The following is an 18,203-nucleotide window of genomic DNA, read 5'->3' as shown; positions in this document are numbered from 1 at the left end:
TGAGGTTCCCAGCTCTCTCACCCAACACACACACACTCACACAGGACGGGAGCCTGGCTGTCAGTGAGAGAGCAGAGCTAGAATGGGAGAGGGACCTCACAGCTAGTGGCAGAGGGGGGAAGGTTAACTGAATTGACTGGTCAGGACAGGGAGAAGTAGAAGGTGGGCAAGCATGGGGCACCCGCCCATCCCTCCCTCAGGGGCACAGGCCACTGGTGAGGTAGGGGAGCAGCAGACAGGGTCAGCTGCAATGGTAGGCTGGTGGGGATGAGGGAAGAAAAGGTCCTGAGTTTATTTTCTTTATTTTTTTTGGCTGCGCCGTGAGGCCTGTGGGGTCTTAGTTCCCTGACCAGGGATGGAACCCCGGCTCCACAGTGAAAGCACTGAGTCCTAGCCACTGGACAGCCAGGGAATCCACTGAGTTATTTTCAAGACTAAAAAATACCCAAATCCTGTAGCCAGAAAGACTGTTACATTTGTTTTGTTTTGTTTTTTTCAGTAATCATTTATTGATCGCCTCCTTAACGCCAGGTACTGCGAGCCAGTAAAAACTCCTGTCTTGGAGTTGGAAGTGCGGAGAAAGGGCAAGTAAGAATTCAAAACAAATGGTGGAGGTTTCGACGTGTTACGGGCACTCCAGGGTAGGAAAGGCGGGAGACAGCTTAGAGGAGATGACATTTGAGCCGGCCAGGAAGGTGGAAAAAGGGGCTTTAGTGTGGCCCTTCCCCCAGGTCGGCAGCTGGAGCTCAGCCGGGAGGGCCCACTTCGTTCCCGGCTCCGATCCCCTTTCAGCCCATTCATCCATGCCTGGGCCGGGGGTGGGCGGGCAGACAATCAGACACTGTTTTATCACAGGCATCGGCTGCAACCTCCCGCTTGGCGCCCACAGCGCGCGGCCGCCGGGGGAACGAGTCCTCCCGGAACGTAAGCGTCCGGGCCTCTCACGCCCGACCAGGGAGTCGGGCCGGAAGGCGGGAGGTCAGTGCTGCGACCCGTAAGACGATGAAAGCACGCCCTCCGGGCAGGTCCATCTTTCCCCGCAGCCCCGCCCCAGCTCCGGCCCCCAGTGTTCCCGGTGCCGTGGCCGGCCACTGTTCTCCCCTCCCGGCTTTTGACCCTCAGAGACCGTGACCTGCGCACTACAACTCCCAGAAGGCTTCGCGACCAGGCCGCTTAGCACCATTGGAGAACGGCAGGGGGTGGGCCCTAATCGGAAAGGCCTAACAACCCTTGAGCGCTGCCGGAAGTTCCGGGAAGTGGGCTGGGAGGCTGGCCCGAGCTTCCGGGTTGGTCGCGCGCCTTCCTGCGGCTAAGATGGCGGCCGAGCATCCCGAACCCCCTAAGGGGGAGTTGCAGCTGCCGCCGCCGCCGCCGCCCCCTGGGCACTATGGTGCCTGGGCTGCCCAGGAGCTTCAGGCCAAATTAGCAGAGATCGGAGCTCCGATTCAGGGTGAGGAGCACGGGAGGTCAAGAGCGGGAAAGTGCAGGCCTGCGGGGAAGCGGAGCTGGTTACCCCGGAGACTCGGGGGCGGGGGTGGAGGCTGGCCGTGGGGGCCTGACTTGGGCCTGCTCCGCCTGACCTACCCCATTGATCCTGTGCTTTGCCCAGCAGGGACTCGCGAGGAGCTGGTGGAGCGGCTGCAGACCTACACCCGCCAGGTAAGTGTTGGTGGCGGGACATCAGGGTAGGCCGAGCTTTTCGAGGAGGCATTAATGATCCCTCACAACTCGGTCTTCGTTCTTAACGTATCTCCGTACAGCAAGTGGGGTCTTGCTCTTTTTGCCTCTTCTTGCCTGCTCAGATATATCGGTCTTCCTGAGAGTCCAGTCCGAGCTCTGGCAGACAGGCTCTGGGTAAATTTTGTTGAACAGAGCGAATGTTGTTCAGTGGAAGAACTCCTTTTGGGCTGACTCAGAGTCCTTCTCTTTCTCAGACTGGCATCGTCCTGAATCGGCCCGTTCTGAGAGGTGAAGATGGGGACAAAGCTGCTCCCCCTCCTATGTCAGCTCAGGTAAGGAGATTGTCCGGCTTGATAAGATCCGTTTCTACTCACAGTAGCCCATCCTCTCACATGGAATGTACGGGAGGGATGCAACTAGCCGATTGGGCAGGGAGGTACTGTGATGACAGTATTGGGAACTCTTCAATTCTCCCTTGGTCCTGATCCTTGCCTCTTTCCTCGGTGTCAGCTCCTCCAAATATTACATGTCATTTAAGATTCAGCTTAAATATCCGGAAGCCTGATTTACTCCTCCCCCAGTGGAACGTAATCACCCTCTTCTCTGCCCTCCCAGCACACAGTTGCCATATTATTCAGTGAGAAACTAGGGCTTACTCCCTGATTTGATTTCATATTCTCTATATTTAGTGAGTCCTTGGGGGCACAGTGGCTCCAGCTCCTCTCAACTTCCATGTCTTTTCTGATCCAGGATTTGACTCTCTTTCTTTAGAGCAGTGGCTCTGACTTGGGGTCCAGGGACTTCTATGTGTGGGATGAGAAGTTCTTAGATGGCCTTTTGAGGTGTCCCTGAATCTCCTGAAATTGTATGCAAAGTCTGTGTTCGTGATATTTTTCTGGAGAGCGAGTTGATAGCTTCCATTAGTTGGTGCCCCAGAGTTAACATTGCTATAGAGTATTCTCGATATCCTTGATATTGCTGTAGAGTATTCTTTTCTTGAGTGCAAGAATTATGCGTCATTTGACTTCACATCCCAGCACCTGGCTTATAGCAGTTCCCCAGCAAATGTCTGCAGTTAGATAAATGCTGCCTAGTTAACGGTCTTATTTTCCCCACAGCTCTCTGGGATTCCCATGCCACCCCCCCCAATGGGACTCCCTCCTCTGCAACCTCCTCCGCCACCCCCACCACCCCCACCCGGCCTTGGCCTTGGCTTTCCTATGGCAGTTGGACCCCGCCCACCAAACCTGGGGCCCCCTCCTCCTCTCCGGGTGGGCGATCCCGTGGCGCTGTCAGAGGAAGAGCGGCTAAAGCTGGCGCAGCAGCAGGCGGCGTTGCTGATGCAGCAGGAGGAGCGTGCCAAGCAGGTAGGGCAGGTGGCGGCCTGAGCCTGGATCTCATCAGGGTCCCGAAAGGGGAGTGGAGCCTCAGAGAGAGCCGGATCCTGGGGCCAAGGCTTCTGGGAAGGTCTGAACCAAAGACTTGGGCCCTAGGCTGGAAGAGGACGCCAGGAAACAGAGTTGTGGCAGACTGGCCTGTGGGGTATTGGTGCCGGTATGAGCTTGTTTTCTTTTTTAAGCAGGGAGATCATTCACTGAAGGAACATGAACTTTTGGAGCAGCAGAAGCGGGTAATGCCTCCTTCATTCTAACCTTTGACCTCAGGGTCCAATTCGTTGTCTGTCACTTTTAGTGCTTAGTGTCTAAAACGAGAAGTACCATTCAAGTTCTCCATGGAGGGAATTCCCTGGCGGTCCAGTGGTTAGGACTCTGCGCTTCCACTGCTGGGAGCCTGGGTTCGATCCCTGGTGAGGGAACTAAGATCCTGCAAGACGCATGGTATGGCCACAAAAAAAAAAAAAAAAAAAGTTTTCCGTGGAGGTTACCTCATCCTCATCTACGTTCCAGTATCTCCTAAATAATTCTCTCTTTCATGTAGCCCAAGGGTTGGTAAACTGTGGAGTACAGCCTGTTTTTGTATGGCCTGTGATGTAAGAATGGTCTTTATATTTTTGAAGGATCGTTTAAAAAAACACAACAAAAAACAAACGGAGAATACACAACAGAGTCTGTACAGACAGTCTGAAAAGGCTAAAATATTTACTGACTGGCCTATTACAGAAAAGGTTTCCTGACCCCTACTAGTCTTACATGATATCATTTGAGGTACATTGGAGAGAACTCTGGGCTAATTTAGTTATTTGTATCAGATTTAGTTTAAACGTGATGGCTCTGAGTTAGGAAATGATACATAAGACATTCAGCCACAGAGACGCATTATATCAGTTGTTACCCCATACGTTACTCAGGAGTATTAGAAAATAAGCATTAACAGCAACAAATACGGAAATATTTACAGAGTACTGTCTTTGCCCAGATTGTGTTAGATCTTGAGGGGCAGGTACAAGAAAAGAATTCAGTGTTCCTTAGAAATAACTTAATCTCTTGGGGAAGAAAAATCTTGTTAAAAAACAGAAGGTAGTGTTTATTAAGTATTAAATTCTCTGTTAGGAACCAGAAGTTTCTCAGGGTTTTTACTGGTGTAATTTCCAGGGGTTTTCTTTTGTGGTGAGAGGGCTCCTTCACTTGGATCAGTAGCCTGGAAGTGTGGGTGTGGCGAGGATGTCAGAACACGGGTGGTACCTGATTAATCAGTTCTCCTTGGGCCAGTTACCTGGCTGAAAGGCTGCATTTGCCAGGTGCTGCCTGCCCAATGGATTTCCAAAGCGGTGTCTCCAACTCCTACTTCCCTCTCATAGGCAGCTGTGTTACTGGAGCAGGAACGGCAGCAGGAGATTGCCAAGATGGGCACACCAGTCCCTCGGCCCCCACAAGACATGGGCCAAATTGGTGTTCGCACTCCTCTGGGTCCTCGAGGTAAGACCGTGGAAATGGAAGGGAAGGGCAAGGAAGATGATGACAATTTTTAACTTAAGTATACATCACATAAAAAGGTGCACATATTGTAAGCGTACAGTTCAGTGAATTTTCACAAACTGAATACATCCATACAACTAGCACTTGGACCAAGAACCAAAACTACCAGCACCCTAGAAGCCCTGCACCCTTCTAGCCACCCCCTCTCCCAAGGGTAACCATTACCCTGACTTTGAAGCAAGGAAGGTAATTTTTATGTTTTGATTTTTTTTTTCAAATCATTCTTTTTAAAAAAATTTAGTTATTTTATTTTTGGCTGCATTGGGCCTTCATTGCTGTGCACGGGCTTTCTCTAGTTGCGGCGAGCGGGGGCTACTCTTCTTTGCGGTGCGCAGGCTTCTCATTACGTTGGCTTCTCTTTGTTGTGGAGCATGGGCTCTAGGCATGTGGGCTTCAGTAGTTGTGGCATGTGGGCTTAGTAGTTGTAGTTTGCGGGCTCTAGGGCACAGGCTCAGTAGTGGCACACAGGCTTACTTGCTCTGTGGCACGTGGGATCTTCCTGGACCAGGACTCGAACCCATGTCCCCTGCATTGGCAGGCGGATTCCCAACCACTGAGCCGCCAGGGAAGCCCCAAGGAAGGTAATTTTTAAAATGTGTGATTTGTCTTTTCTTACTTGAGATTTTGTTTTTTCTCCTCTCAGTGGCTACTCCAGTGGGTCCCACTCCCACTGTCCTGCCTATGGGGGCCCCTGTTCCTCGGCCTCGTGGTCCCCCACCACCTCCTGGAGATGAGAACAGAGAGGTGAGATTGCTGATTTCCTCCTAGGGACAGGAGAGTGTTTTAGAAAGGGACTGTTTCTAGATTTTTTGAGAAGGATTCCAGAGAAGATGGGAGAACTTCTGGGCGTGGGGTTGGGTGCGGGGAGCCATATTTACTTAAAACATACTTAGGTAGGGCAGGAAGTAGGGTCTGGGAGACGTTTCTGGGGTAGGGTTCTGGGCTTCACTTTGAGGGATGCTGAGGGATGGTTGAATTCAGTTGGTGTTGTCCCCTATCTGCTGTTCCCAACACCTGGCCAGCAGGCTTTCGAGTACAAGAGGTAGGAGTCGGAGGAAAAAGGGCACTGTGATCACCCCCTCTGCCTGGGTTGTCTCTGGCAGATGGATGACCCCTCTGTGGGCCCCAAGATCCCCCAGGCTTTGGAAAAGATCCTGCAGCTAAAGGAGAGCCGCCAGGAAGAGATGAACTCTCAGCAGGGTGAGTGTGTCACCGTGTCCCAAGGGCTGCAGGGACAGAGCCTGCAGAGCTGAAGCCAAGTTTGCTTCCCTCCTCCCTCCCCCGAGGAGGATTTTAGAGAGAAACTGGCTCTTGGTAAAGAGGGGTTACCGTGAAGAGACTGATGGCCTCCTTCCTCCCTTACAGACGAAGAGGAAATGGAGACAGATACTCGCTCGTCCCTGGGCCACTCGGCGTCAGAGACTGAGGAGGACACAGTGTCCATATCTAAAAAAGAGGTATGGATGGAGCTGGATCTGGAAGGGATGTCAGAGAGAGGGTTTGGGCCCTAAAATAACCCCTATTCTAAGTGTCCAATAAGCAGTAGCTGCTGTCTCTTGCCAGTTCTTTGTCCAAAGCGTCTTACAGGTATTTTTTATTCAATTGGCTAAATCCTTTGAGTTCTGAGTGTGATGCCTGCCTCCATTTTAGAGCTGAAATAACTGAGGTTCTGAGAGATGCAGTAATGTACTCAGAGGCACACAGCTTGGGAGGGGTAGAACTTTGTGGTCTGACTTCAAGGCCTCTTTTCTCAGTCACTTGGGGAAATTGGGTGAGATTGGCGGTTGGGAGGCAAGCATGGTGCTTGGATTCCCTGACCCAGTTGGTTTTCCATGTTTTGGCAGAAAAACCGGAAGCGTCGGAACCGAAAGAAGAAGAAAAAGCCCCAGCGGGTGCGGGGGGCATCATCTGAGAGCTCTGGGGACCGAGACAAAGAGTCAAGCCGCTCCCGTGGCTCTGACTCCCCAGCGGCTGATGTGGAAATTGAGTACGTGACTGAAGAGCCTGAAATTTATGAGCCCAACTTCATCTTCTTCAAGAGGATTTTTGAGGCTTTCAAGGTACAAGGAGGAGCGCCCTCGGAAGGGGCGGAGCTAGCAGAGTAGGGGCAGGGATGGGGCAGGACGAGGGGAGGAGGGCACCTCTTCAGTGCCAGGTTCAGGAACCGGGGAGGGGCCCAGGGCTGGGGTTTCCATGCTGTCTGCCTCCTCAGCTCACTGATGACGTGAAGAAGGAGAAGGAGAAGGAGCCAGAGAAACTTGACAAACTGGAGAACTCCGCGGCCCCCAAGAAGAAGGGCTTTGAGGAGGAGCACAAGGACAGCGATGATGATAGCAGTGATGACGAGCAGGTGAAGCCCACGCTCTCCTGTTGGGGAAACAAGGACTCTGGGGACGAGTAGCTGAGGTGCATTCAGCGAGGGGCCATGGGGAACTCTTGCAGGGGAGAAGTCCTTTGGTGGCTTTAGTTTCAGGGTAAGCTGGGCGGTCTGATTCACACCTAAGAATCCTGCTCACAAGAGATGATAGTTCTGGGACTTCCCTGGTGGTCCAGTGGTTAGGACTCCACACTTCCACTGCAGGGGGCACGGGTTCAATCCCAGGTTGGGGAAGTAAGATCCCGCAAGCCGTGCAGTGAGGCCAAGAAAAAGAAAAAATGTCCTGTTCTAGGAAAAGAAGCCAGAAGCCCCCAAGCTGTCCAAGAAGAAGCTGCGCCGAATGAATCGCTTCACTGTGGCTGAACTCAAGCAGGTGAGAGCTGAGACGCTCCATCAGGGCCTGGAGCCCAGCTGGGAGAGCACACGAGGAGCTCCCGGAACCTCTCAGGGGGTTTGCTCTCGGGGTGGGGAGGAGGGCTTTGAAGGAGGCCCGGGAGGGGCCCTTTGAGGAAGAGCAAGCAAGCAAGCTTTAGATCTGAGAAGTTCAGGCTTTCCAGAGGGATGCTGCTGTGTTTTCCAGCTTGTGGCTCGGCCCGACGTTGTGGAGATGCATGACGTGACTGCGCAGGACCCCAAGCTCTTGGTTCACCTCAAGGCCACTCGGAATTCTGTGCCCGTGCCTCGCCACTGGTGTTTTAAGCGCAAGTACCTGCAGGGCAAACGAGGCATTGAGAAGCCCCCCTTCGAGCTACCCGACTTCATCAAACGCACAGGCATCCAGGAGATGCGGGAGGCCCTGCAGGAGAAGGTGAGGGCCTGGCTGGGGTTCAGATCTGCCCTGGGGGATCCACGTCCTTAGCAGCAACCGGCTTCAAAATTGCAGCTGGCTCCGAAAACCCACCTACACATTAATTGTCTGATTATTTATTCTTCAGTTTAGAAGTCAGCACTGCATGTCACACATGGCAGGGAGGGCAGGAGGGGAAGGACATCTCACAAAAGGCAGACCTCACCTGTATGCTCAGAGCTCGCTCTCTTGCCCCCGCTGAGACTTCCGGTTCTGTGCGGTTCGGTTTGCCCCTTTGTCTCCTTGTCCCCCTGCCTGCACTTTGCCAACTCTCTCATTTGCACACGGTGACTCCTCCCTCTGCAGGTTGCTGTGTCTGTAGTTCTCTGCCCCCTGTGTGAACCTGATGCACTTGTGGCTAGAAATGTATGGTGGTTGTGTAACTTCTTGAATTTAAAATTTTTAATTAAATACTCTCATTAGGTAATAGTTGCGTGTAGTGCAGAAATTAAGGAGGTACCAAAGCACATGGTGAAAACTGTCTCCCAGTTAGATTCTAGTCACCTAGCTCTCTGCAGAGGCAACTGATGAGCTCAGTCTCTTGATCAGATGGCTTAAAAAATATTTGACCTAGATAGCTGAGGCTGATTGCATATGTTACATCTATTTTGTTCAGCGTGGATCATGTAATTTTGAGGGGCTTGAGCAGGAAGGATTTTGGTGACTTTTGGAATGAGCCAAATGAGGTCTCCCTCTGTCTCTTTTGGGAGTGGGAATTTAGACCTACCAAGAGTTGAACTTGGTGAATACCTTTTATGGTGTGTCTTCTGCCATGCCCCACAGGAAGAACAGAAAACCATGAAGTCAAAGATGCGCGAGAAGGTTCGGCCCAAGATGGGGAAGATCGACATTGACTACCAGAAACTGCATGACGCCTTCTTCAAGTGGCAGACCAAGCCAAAGCTGACCATCCACGGGGACCTGTACTACGAGGTCCGGGAGGGGGCGGGGAGGCAAGGCTGGGCCTTTGGGCATGGCTGTGTAACTCTTGGTCAAAAGGGGTTTGGAAGCTGGAAGCGGGTATGGGGCCCCTCCCCTCAGCCTTAGAGTTTGGAATGAGGTAGTTTTCTGAAAGAGAAATGTAGACTATGTCTTTGAGGTGATCATTGTTTATTGTGGGTGGTTCAGGAACAGAGGGGCCAAGGGCAGATGCTTTTAGGAAACGTTTAGTATTGAGGGTAGGAGAAAAGTATTTTTTTTCTGATGCTTGAAATAATCACCGTGCAGTTTTTGAAGTGGAAGGACCTTGGAGATCATCTTCTCGAACGTCCTCATTTAGCAGATGAGAAAGCCTGTCCTTAGATTTGGCCACGTTCTCATAGTGGGTTAGTGACTGCACTGGGAGTCTTGCCTTTCTCCCTACTTCCTGGCCTTTATTCCTTTCCCTACTCTAGCCAGGGAAAGAAGTGATGAGAATCAGAGTGGGAACTGGGTAGCCCTCAGTGGGACTGTGTGTCTGATGTGGATTGGGACATCTCGTCTTTGTTCTCACGTCCTCTTGCAATTGACCTCCCAGCGTGTGTCTGGTGTCCACAATACAGCATGCTTGGCTTTTTCCTCAGGGGAAGGAGTTTGAGACACGACTGAAGGAGAAGAAGCCAGGAGATCTGTCTGATGAGCTGAGGATTTCCTTGGGGATGCCAGTAGGACCAGTGAGTGCCAGTTATCTGACTGGGAAAGTAGAGAAGGGGTTGGGAATTGGGGCAGGAGAGAGACAAGGGGATAGGGTTGGGCAGATGGTATCCTGTCCTCTTTTTCCTGCAGAATGCCCACAAGGTCCCTCCCCCGTGGCTGATTGCCATGCAGCGATATGGACCACCCCCGTCGTACCCCAACCTGAAAATCCCTGGGCTGAACTCGCCTATCCCCGAGGTGAGTACTGTCCTTTCTTTCATTCTTAGCTGGCTCTACATTTTTTTTTTTTTTTTGCGGTATGCAGGCCTCTCCCGTTGCGGAGCACAGGCTCCGGACGTGCAGGCTCAGCGGCCATGGCTCACGGGCCCAGCCGCTCCGCGGCATGTGGGATCTTCCCGGACTGGGGCACGAACCCGTGTCCCCTGCATCGGCAGGCGGACTCTCAACCACTGCGCCACCAGGGAAGCCCTGGCTCTACTTTTTAACTAGAGGATGATTTTCTTTTCCCTTTTCTCATTCTACCATGTGTCCTTTTTTTTCTTTTTTTTAAAGGAGTAATGGTTTTTGTTTTAAAAAAGAATCTGAGATGCTTGTCATAAAGTGGTCAATCAGAATTGACAAGTACAAAGATGAAAACACATCACCCACATTTCACCACTCAGAAATAACCAAATTTAATATCTGGTGAATGTGTTTCCAGATAATCTCTCTGATGTTATCAGAGAGATAGACAGATATAATTTTATCTCAGGAATGGCATTGAACTTATTTTTATTTTTAAAATTTTTTTAAGGAAAGATTTATTAAAGTGAAAAAGAAGTAATTGTTAAACTTCAGATAAAAATTTCTGTCCCTTAAGAGTAATAGATTCTAAAAGCTTACCAAAGTTAGGAAAAATCAGTAAGAAGTTGGAGTAATGTTTTTTAAAGTGTATGTTTCAGTTTCAGATAGCATGGACTCTGCCACAAAGGCTGAAATTATTAGCATGCTTTCTGCTCCCATCTCCCCATCCTATTACCTCCAGATTTTTATTGTTTACTACTTTCGCTTTGTAATGCTTTATAAGATTTAATTCTTCTCTGAAATCATAATCTCCAGAGTTCCCAGGTGTTAGTTCTGTACTTTGGAGCATGACTTTTCTTTAGGGCTTCAGTGTTTCTTTTGGAGCATAGGAGTGGAACTGACTTGCTTTTCCTGTCTTGCAGAGCTGTTCCTTTGGGTACCATGCTGGTGGCTGGGGCAAACCCCCAGTAGATGAGACCGGGAAACCCCTCTATGGGGATGTGTTTGGAACCAATGCTGCTGAATTTCAGGTATGGGCCACGGCTGGCAAGCTTGGTCTTAGTTAAGGTTATGAAGTTCAGAGATAGTTGGTTTATAGCTTCATTAGCAGAGAGCTGAAGTTCTGAAGTTTCAAAGTCTGAAAAAGGGACATATGTTTTCCTGAGATGTAATGCAAGCTCCCCACTAGCATATGAGCTCTTTGTCGGTGGTGATTATTGTCTATTTGTTTACTCTCATATTCCTCTGTTTACAACCGCTTGACACATAATAGGTATATAGTAAACATTTGTTGAATGAATGAGTGATATCTTTCAGACCAAGACTGAGGAAGAAGAGATTGATCGGACCCCTTGGGGGGAGCTGGAGCCATCTGATGAAGAGTCTTCAGAAGAAGAGGAAGAGGAAGAAAGTGATGAAGATAAGCCAGATGAGACGGGCTTCATTACCCCTGCAGACAGGTGGGGGAAGCAGAGAGTCTGCCTCTCTGAAGTGGTATGTCTGTCTTTGGGGGCCTTGTCTTTACTCCAGAGCTTGTTCCTCTCTTCACAGTGGCCTCATCACTCCTGGAGGGTTCTCATCAGTGCCAGCTGGAATGGAGACCCCTGAACTCATTGAACTGAGGAAGAAGAAGATTGAGGAGGCGATGGATGGGTGAGGGAACCAGGGAGGGCTGAGAGGGGAGGATTTTCAGCCTCTAGGTGGACTGGCTGACTTTTTCTCTGGCCCCCCCCTTTTTCTTTTTAAACAATTATTGAACACTAGCTCTGTGCCAGGCACTGCTCTAGGCACTGGGACATCTGCAGTGAAAAAGTCAGGCGAGGTAAACAAGGGATCAGAGAACAAGATAATTTCAGATGTGGATAAGACGCGTAGCAAAGGAAACTGAGTAATAGGATGTAGAGGGATTTGGGTGGTGGGGAGGCCTTTGGGAAGGCTTATGGAGGAAGAGGTATTTGGGCTGAGAGCTGGGGCAGAAAGAACTGTAAGAGCAAGTAAAAGAACACTGGAAATGATAATAGACAATTCTTATTATTTAAATCTCTCTAAAAGATAATTGACCATTTAAACAAAAATAATAACCATGTAGTAGCCTTCCTTTTTGAAAGATACAGGATTCTAGGTTAACAGTGATTTTTTTTCTTTCATTACTTTAAAGATGTTGATTCAGTGTCTTCTTTCTTGCATCATTTCTGACAGGAAATCTGTCATCATCCTTCCTTTGTTCCTCTGTGCATTTGTGCCATTTTTCTCTGGCTGCTTTTAAGATTTTCTTTTTATCACTGTTTTGAACAGATTATGACATGCAGTGTAGTGCAGCATAGTAGTGTAGTTTTCTTCGTATTTCTTTCTTTTGTTAAAATGGTTTGGTGGGGTGTTTTTTCCCTTCTTTTTCTGGCCATGCTGCATGGCTTGCAGGATCTTAGTTCCCCAACCTGGTGAAAGCCAGGAGTGAAAGCAGTGAAAGTGGCGAGTCCTAACCACTGGACTGCCAGGGAAGTCCCATCTTTTGTTTCTTTACTTGGGGTTTGTTAAGCATCTGGAATCCGTGCCTTTATAGTTTTTATTAATTTTGGAAAAATTCTGGCCATTATTTCTCCAAATATTTTTTCCTGTTCCCTTCTCTTTCTCCTCTCCTTTGGGAACTCCAATTATACATCTATTAGATTTCTTGAAGTTGACCTACAGCTCACCGATGCTCTGTTCATTTAAAAAATTTCTCATTTCTCTTTTTATTTCATTTTAGAAGTTTTCTATTCCTATGTCTTCAAGTTTGCTAATATGTTTTTCCACTATTTCTAATCTGACATTAATCCCATCCAGTGTAGTTTTCATCTCTAGAAGTGCGATTTGGGTCTTTTTATATCTACTGTGTCTCTTATTTGACTTTTGAACATACGGAATCCAATTATAATAACATTTTAATGTACTTGCCTGCTAATGCTAACATCTGTGCCAGTTCTGGGTTGATTTAAGTGGATTGATTGTTTTCCTCATTGAAGATTGTATTTTCATGCTTCTTTGCATATCTGGTAATTTTTGATTGGATGCCAGACTTTGTGAAATGTACCTTGTCAGGTCCAGAATACTTTCATAGTCCTATAAATCTTCTTTAGTTTTGTTCAAGGTTACAGTTAAGGTACTTGGAAACAGTTCGATTCTTTCAGGTCTTGCTTTTCAGGTTCATTAGGCAGGACTGAAGCAGTGCTCAGTCCTCTTCACTATTGAGGCACAAGACCCTATACTCTATCCAATATCCTGTTAATCAGGAGGTTTTTCAGTCTGGCTAGTGGGACTAGGCACTATTCCCAGTCCCGTGTGAAGAGCAGGCATGTATGATACCACTAATGCTAACGGGTGGTTCTTTCCCTGGCCTTGGTAGTCTCCATCCACACAGTACTCACCTGAGAACTTGAGGGGATTCTCTGTAGGTCTCTTGAGTTCTCGAGTCTCTGTGCTGCTTTCTTTTCTCCAGTTCTCTGTCCTGTGATCTCTAGTCACCGTAGTCTCTCTGCACTTTCAGCTTCATCCTTTCAACTCCTAGAGTCCTCTGGGCTCTACAGGAGTTCCCCTCTTTATTCTGTAGCCTGGAAACTCTCAGTGCAGTAGGATGGACAATTGAAGGAATCACCTCATTTGTTTCCTGTCTCTCAGGAGTCACTGTCCTTCGTTGCTTCGTGTCCAGTGACTTGAAAACCACTGTTCCATATATTTTGCCCCTTTTTTGATAGTTTCAGGTGGGAGGGTAAATCTGGTCCCTGTTACTCCTTATCCAGAAGCAGAAGTCTCAAGTTTTGAGGAAGAAAAAGAAAGAAGGGTATTGGGGCTAGACTGTAGTGAGCAGGGATTAAGTACGGGACCAGATGATGAACCCTATAGGTCATGATAAAGAGTTTGGGTTTATTCAAACAATGATCAGAAGCCTCAAAGGGTTTTGAGCAAAGGAGTGACAGGATGTGAATTCCGTTTTTCCTTCTGGCTGCTTTGTGAGAATAGATTTTCACCTCTTCCAGGGGGAGGGGTGGGGATGAAGTCATGGTCTGGGTTGGTATTGGTAGATTTGCTGTTGTATTTCGAGTAGCATTCTTGAAACAGGTGGCACTTCTTCCTCCCATGGGTCTCCATGACTTGCAGAGGCAGCTTGGGCAGAATTTTTCCCCTGGGTATCTTGGAACCTCGCTGGGGAGCTCTGTGGGGATGCTGCCCTTACTCCTTTTGCTGTCCCTCCTGGAGACCCTTTTATCCTTTCCTTTTTGGGCTTGACCCCCTCGTCCTTTGCAGAAGTGAGACGCCTCAGCTGTTCACTGTGTTGCCAGAGAAGAGAACGGCCACTGTTGGGGGCGCCATGATGGGATCAACCCACATCTATGACATGTCCACGGTGAGCACTTGGAGGATACCGCTTTTGGGGGCTGGGAAGTGGGTCAGGAGCTAGGGCTTCTGAGCTTCCCCTTTGGAGATGACAAGGCTCTGATTCCTCTTCCAGGTTATGAGCCGGAAGGGCCCGGCCCCCGAGCTACAAGGTGTGGAAGTGGCCCTGGCACCCGAAGAGCTGGAGCTGGATCCCATGGCCATGACCCAGAAGTATGAGGAGCACGTGCGGGAGCAGCAGGCACAAGTGGAGAAAGAAGACTTCAGTGACATGGTGGCTGAGCACGCGGCCAAGCAGAAGGTGGGCGCGCACACAGGAGCCTGGCTTCGTGAGCGCCAGGGACCAGGGCCGCCTTTCTCAGTGGGCTGGTGTCCTCTAGTGGTGAGAGGGAGGGAGGACGCAGTGCCTGCTGCCCTGAGCTTCCTTGGGGTTGGGAACCTAGGAATCCTCCAGTGGGCTGCCCTCTTTAAGGATGATGAAACAGGCACAGGGAGGGGAGGGAACTCATCCAACTCTGAGAATTCCAGTTTCAGTACTTTTTCCACAGACGTGTGTGGCTCTGTCAGGCTGCCCACTCTTTGTTTTGGGGATCAGCCGGTTGTTTAACCTGTTGTAACCTGTTTCGTTCTCTCCTACAGCAAAAGAAACGGAAAGCTCAGCCCCAGGACAGCCGTGGGGGCAGCAAGAAATACAAGGAGTTCAAATTTTAGGTCCCCTCACACACCTGGCCCTCCTTTCGGCCCTTTGCCTGGACACCTGGGCTTCTTCACACGTGGGTCCCCAAAAGCCAGCTCTCCTGCTCTTCCCAGGGGCTTGTTATTTCATGTTCTTATTTTAGACCTGTTTTGTAAATAAAGCTGTTTCCCAAGGAAAGAGATGAATATGTAACCCTGCTCATCCTCGTTCATCTTGTTTTAGTCCCCTCCTGCAAAAGAACGGAAACAGCCATTTTCTACAACCTGAAGTTGCTCCAGTGGCTGGGGGCAGGCACTTGGATCAGATGTTGCAGTTGAGACTGGTGATGAAGCTAAAGCCACACTGAGATTGTGTGTTTTACCACTGCCTGCTTTTGTAGGAAGGCTCTGGGGGAGGGACCTCCAGGTCTGGTTTGACCTTACTGGTGTGTCCTTGGGGACTAAAAATAGCCAGCTTAGCGCCCTGGCTGGGCTGAGGAAGTACAGTGGGCTTGGGAAGTAGGCCAGGTCAGGCCTTCCTAATAGACCTTGTGGCCAAGCGTCCAAGTCCTTACGTGGGAGAGAGCACAGCTCAAAGTCTGTATAGGTTGTCCTGAGTCCATGTGAGCCCCTGGGTGGTTTCATCAACAAGTCTCCAGGTTTTGGTGGGCGGGGGCTGCCTTCCCAGGTTCTAGTTCCCCTGTCCTGGGAGGTCTTTCTGACAGGCTAGACTACGTTGGACCAATGGTTCCAACAGGCATTTGCCAAGCACTGGGGAGGGAAGTCGCATACTGCCGCTGTACCACTGATGCTGGTCCAAGTCCACCATCTGGGGTGCCGGCATGCAGGAGGCTTCGAGGTGGTTTCTGGAGCCGGGAGTGTGGGTGACTCCAGGGAGGATGAGGCAGTTGAGTAAGGCCTCGGGAAGAATAGGATTTTAGAAATTTAGTTAAGTGACGAAGCAGAAAAACATCCCAAGTAGAAGAAATTGAGGGTAGAGATGGCTTGGGACTGTGATGGTTCTTTGTGGGAGGGGGACATTAGGGGCAGAAAATAGGTGGTTGGCTCCAGATGGGTCAGGGCTTAACTTCAGATTCACCCGTGCCAAAGGCCTTCTGAACTCTAGGTCCTTGAGCCCTTGCCCACACTGGGGAAAAGCGGGGCGGAAACTGCCCGGCCCACAGGCGCCCAGCCGGCCGCTGGGTCTCCATCGCTCCCTTCGCTGGTCGTGACGGCGAAGAAGCCCCGGAGCCGCAGGGTGGGGGCCAGGGCGGCGGTCGGAAAGCGGGCTTGGGTGGGCAGCGGGTTGGGCCTCTGGTCCACAGACCCGAGAGGGCCGAGGCGCGCTGTCGCGGTAGCCCCCTCCGGTCCGGGGCCGCGCCCCGGAAAAGCGAGGTTTCCGCTGGCTCGGCTGCCGCCGCCCCCGTGGAAAGGACGACGCGAGAGAAGAGGGGGGTCAGCTGGCTGCCGCCGGGCCGCGAACTTATGGAGAGGATCCGGCAGAGGCGCGAACCGCCGACCCCTCTCCTGAAGAGCGAGGGGCGCGCACGCCCACAGGCCCGCCCGGGGCGCGAGCGCGAGCGCGGCCCCGGCCCCGCCCCTCGGCGCTGGGTGGGGCGGGCGCGGGCCAGGCCTCCCCGCCCCCTCCCCGGACACGCCCACCCAGTGCTTTGGCGGCGCGAGCCGCAACTGGCAGCGGCGGGCGAGCGCGAGGACCGCGCGCCGCGAGGCCCCGCGCGTGCGTGCAGTCTCTCGCTCGCGCGCTCTGGCGGGCGGGCTGAGCAGACGAGTCGAGCCCTCGCTGCCGCCGCCGCCGCCGCCGCCGCCGGAGAAGCCTCGGCGTCCGCTCGGCGTCGCCTGATTCCCGTAACCCCTGTGCTTCCCTATCCCCGGCCGGGCCATGGCGGAACGTGGAGGGGCGGGCGGTGGTCCCGGAGGCGCCGGGGGCGGCAGTGGCCAGCGGGGCTCTGGGGTCGCCCAGTCTCCGCCGCAGCAGCCACCGCCGCAGCAGCTGCCGCAGCAGCCGACGCCCCCCAAGCTGGCCCAGGCCACCTCGTCGTCCTCGTCCACCTCGGCGGCGGCCGCCTCCTCCTCGTCCTCGTCCACCTCCACCTCCATGGCCGTCGCGGTGGCCTCGGGCTCTGCGACTCCCGGCGGCCCGGGGCCAGGCCGCACCCCCGCCCCCGTGCAGATGAACCTGTACGCCACCTGGGAGGTGGACCGGAGCTCGTCCAGCTGCGTGCCCAGGTGAGCGGCGGGTGGGGGGGACCGGGCCCTCGGGGGTCGCCCAGCCGGGTCTGTGGCAGGCCCCCGCCTTCCCATTCCTCCCCGTCCCATCGCCCAAGGGGGCACCCCGACCCTAGATTCCCTCTGGCTGCTTTGCCGCCCGGCCTGGCTCCTGCCCGGCCTCCCGGGACTCCTCCCGAATGGACCCCGCCCTCTCCTGGCATCCCCACCTTCTGTCTGGGGCCGGGGCCACCCTCTTCCCCTCTCTGAGCTGGGCCTTCTGGACTCTCAGCCCTGGGCCTTCTCTTGTTGATCTGACCGAATCCGGCCTTCCTGTCAGTTTCCCTGTGAAAGTCACAGACTCTTTTCCCGGCCTTGTCAGCTCCCGTGGGCTGTACATATGTTACATAGATGTGGTATGGATCTCTTTAGATATTATTTCCCAATATACTTGGCACGTGTCAAACTCGGTTGTCACCTTCTGCCAGGTAAAGCCGGTATAGTAACCCTTGGCGCTTCTAGTTTGTCTTCAACACACATGTTCATTTGTACTCCAAAGACACACATTGTGTCCCGGCCTCTACGTCTTGTAAAAGTCCTATTAAATGTGTCTTAAAGTGTATTTTTCATCCTCTTCTCCCTCCTCACCCCCCAGTAACTGGTCACAACTTCTAGCCCTGCAGGGCTACATAAAATTACTGCCTGTTCCTAAATTCAATCCATCCCTCTGTCTGTTGGAACCATCTGGGGACTTTCCTTCCATTGGTAAAATATACCTGAGTTTGGGATATTTTCTGTTTCTGTATTGGCAAGGCAGTCTTTCTCAAACTCTTTGGGGACAGGGTGCAACATCCTACAGTTTACCCCTTGAATAGACACTGTGAAGCTGATTTCACCCAGGAAGCCCAGAGAAGTGCCTGGAGGTTGTCTTTTTTGTCACCTGTAAACTGAGTTGATTCTGTTGGCTTGGAGTCTGGCTGGCTCCTTACTCTGTCAGCCCTGTCTTGGGCAGATGGACGTGTAAGTGGGGTTGGGGAGCATTGTCTGGTTACATCTTCAACTCTTTATTTTTCTCCATGCCTCCCCCTTTATTCTGAATTGTTTCATGCATGCAAGATTATATATGTCCTAGAAAGGATTGTAAATAAAAATGACAAGAAGTACATCTCTGTAC

The 18,203-nt window shown here is 51.5% G+C and overlaps 2 protein-coding genes across 4 annotated transcripts in view; both read left to right on the top strand.

Moving 5' to 3' along the window:
- Positions 1 to 1,265: 1,265 nt before the first annotated feature.
- SF3B2 (splicing factor 3b subunit 2) lies at positions 1,266 to 15,017 on the top strand. 2 transcript variants are annotated; one of them, XM_067748268.1, is made up of 22 exons: positions 1,266 to 1,450; positions 1,613 to 1,659; positions 1,935 to 2,012; positions 2,799 to 3,047; positions 3,260 to 3,310; positions 4,439 to 4,556; positions 5,260 to 5,360; positions 5,720 to 5,816; positions 5,982 to 6,073; positions 6,461 to 6,676; positions 6,829 to 6,966; positions 7,286 to 7,366; positions 7,574 to 7,801; positions 8,624 to 8,773; positions 9,403 to 9,492; positions 9,605 to 9,712; positions 10,681 to 10,788; positions 11,075 to 11,217; positions 11,309 to 11,410; positions 14,039 to 14,138; positions 14,244 to 14,429; positions 14,768 to 15,017. In XM_067748268.1, the coding sequence occupies exons 1-22, from the start codon at positions 1,315 to 1,317 to the stop codon at positions 14,837 to 14,839; spliced, it is 2,691 nt and encodes an 896-aa protein (XP_067604369.1). In that variant the 5' UTR covers positions 1,266 to 1,314; the 3' UTR covers positions 14,840 to 15,017. The 2 variants fall into 2 exon arrangements, with proteins under 2 accessions (XP_067604369.1, XP_067604368.1); XM_067748267.1 differs by having other exon boundaries at positions 1,610 to 1,659.
- A 1,474-nt stretch (positions 15,018 to 16,491) lies between these two features.
- PACS1 (phosphofurin acidic cluster sorting protein 1) overlaps positions 16,492 to 18,203 on the top strand; it is a 140,021-nt gene continuing 138,309 nt past the window's right edge. Inside the window, exon 1 of one of the 2 annotated variants that reach the window (XM_067748271.1) lies at positions 16,492 to 17,050. In XM_067748271.1, the coding sequence (XP_067604372.1) occupies positions 16,704 to 17,050 (347 nt within the window). In that variant the 5' untranslated portion in view covers positions 16,492 to 16,703. The remainder of the gene's footprint in view (positions 17,051 to 18,203) is intronic. The other variant, XM_067748270.1, reaches the window with a different exon arrangement.

Source organism: Pseudorca crassidens, chromosome 9, assembly GCF_039906515.1.
Source record: "Pseudorca crassidens isolate mPseCra1 chromosome 9, mPseCra1.hap1, whole genome shotgun sequence".
Classification (NCBI taxonomy): domain Eukaryota; kingdom Metazoa; phylum Chordata; class Mammalia; order Artiodactyla; family Delphinidae; genus Pseudorca; species Pseudorca crassidens.
Note: the sequence above shows the minus strand (reverse complement) of the source record. Positions and strands in the feature narration are given on the sequence as shown.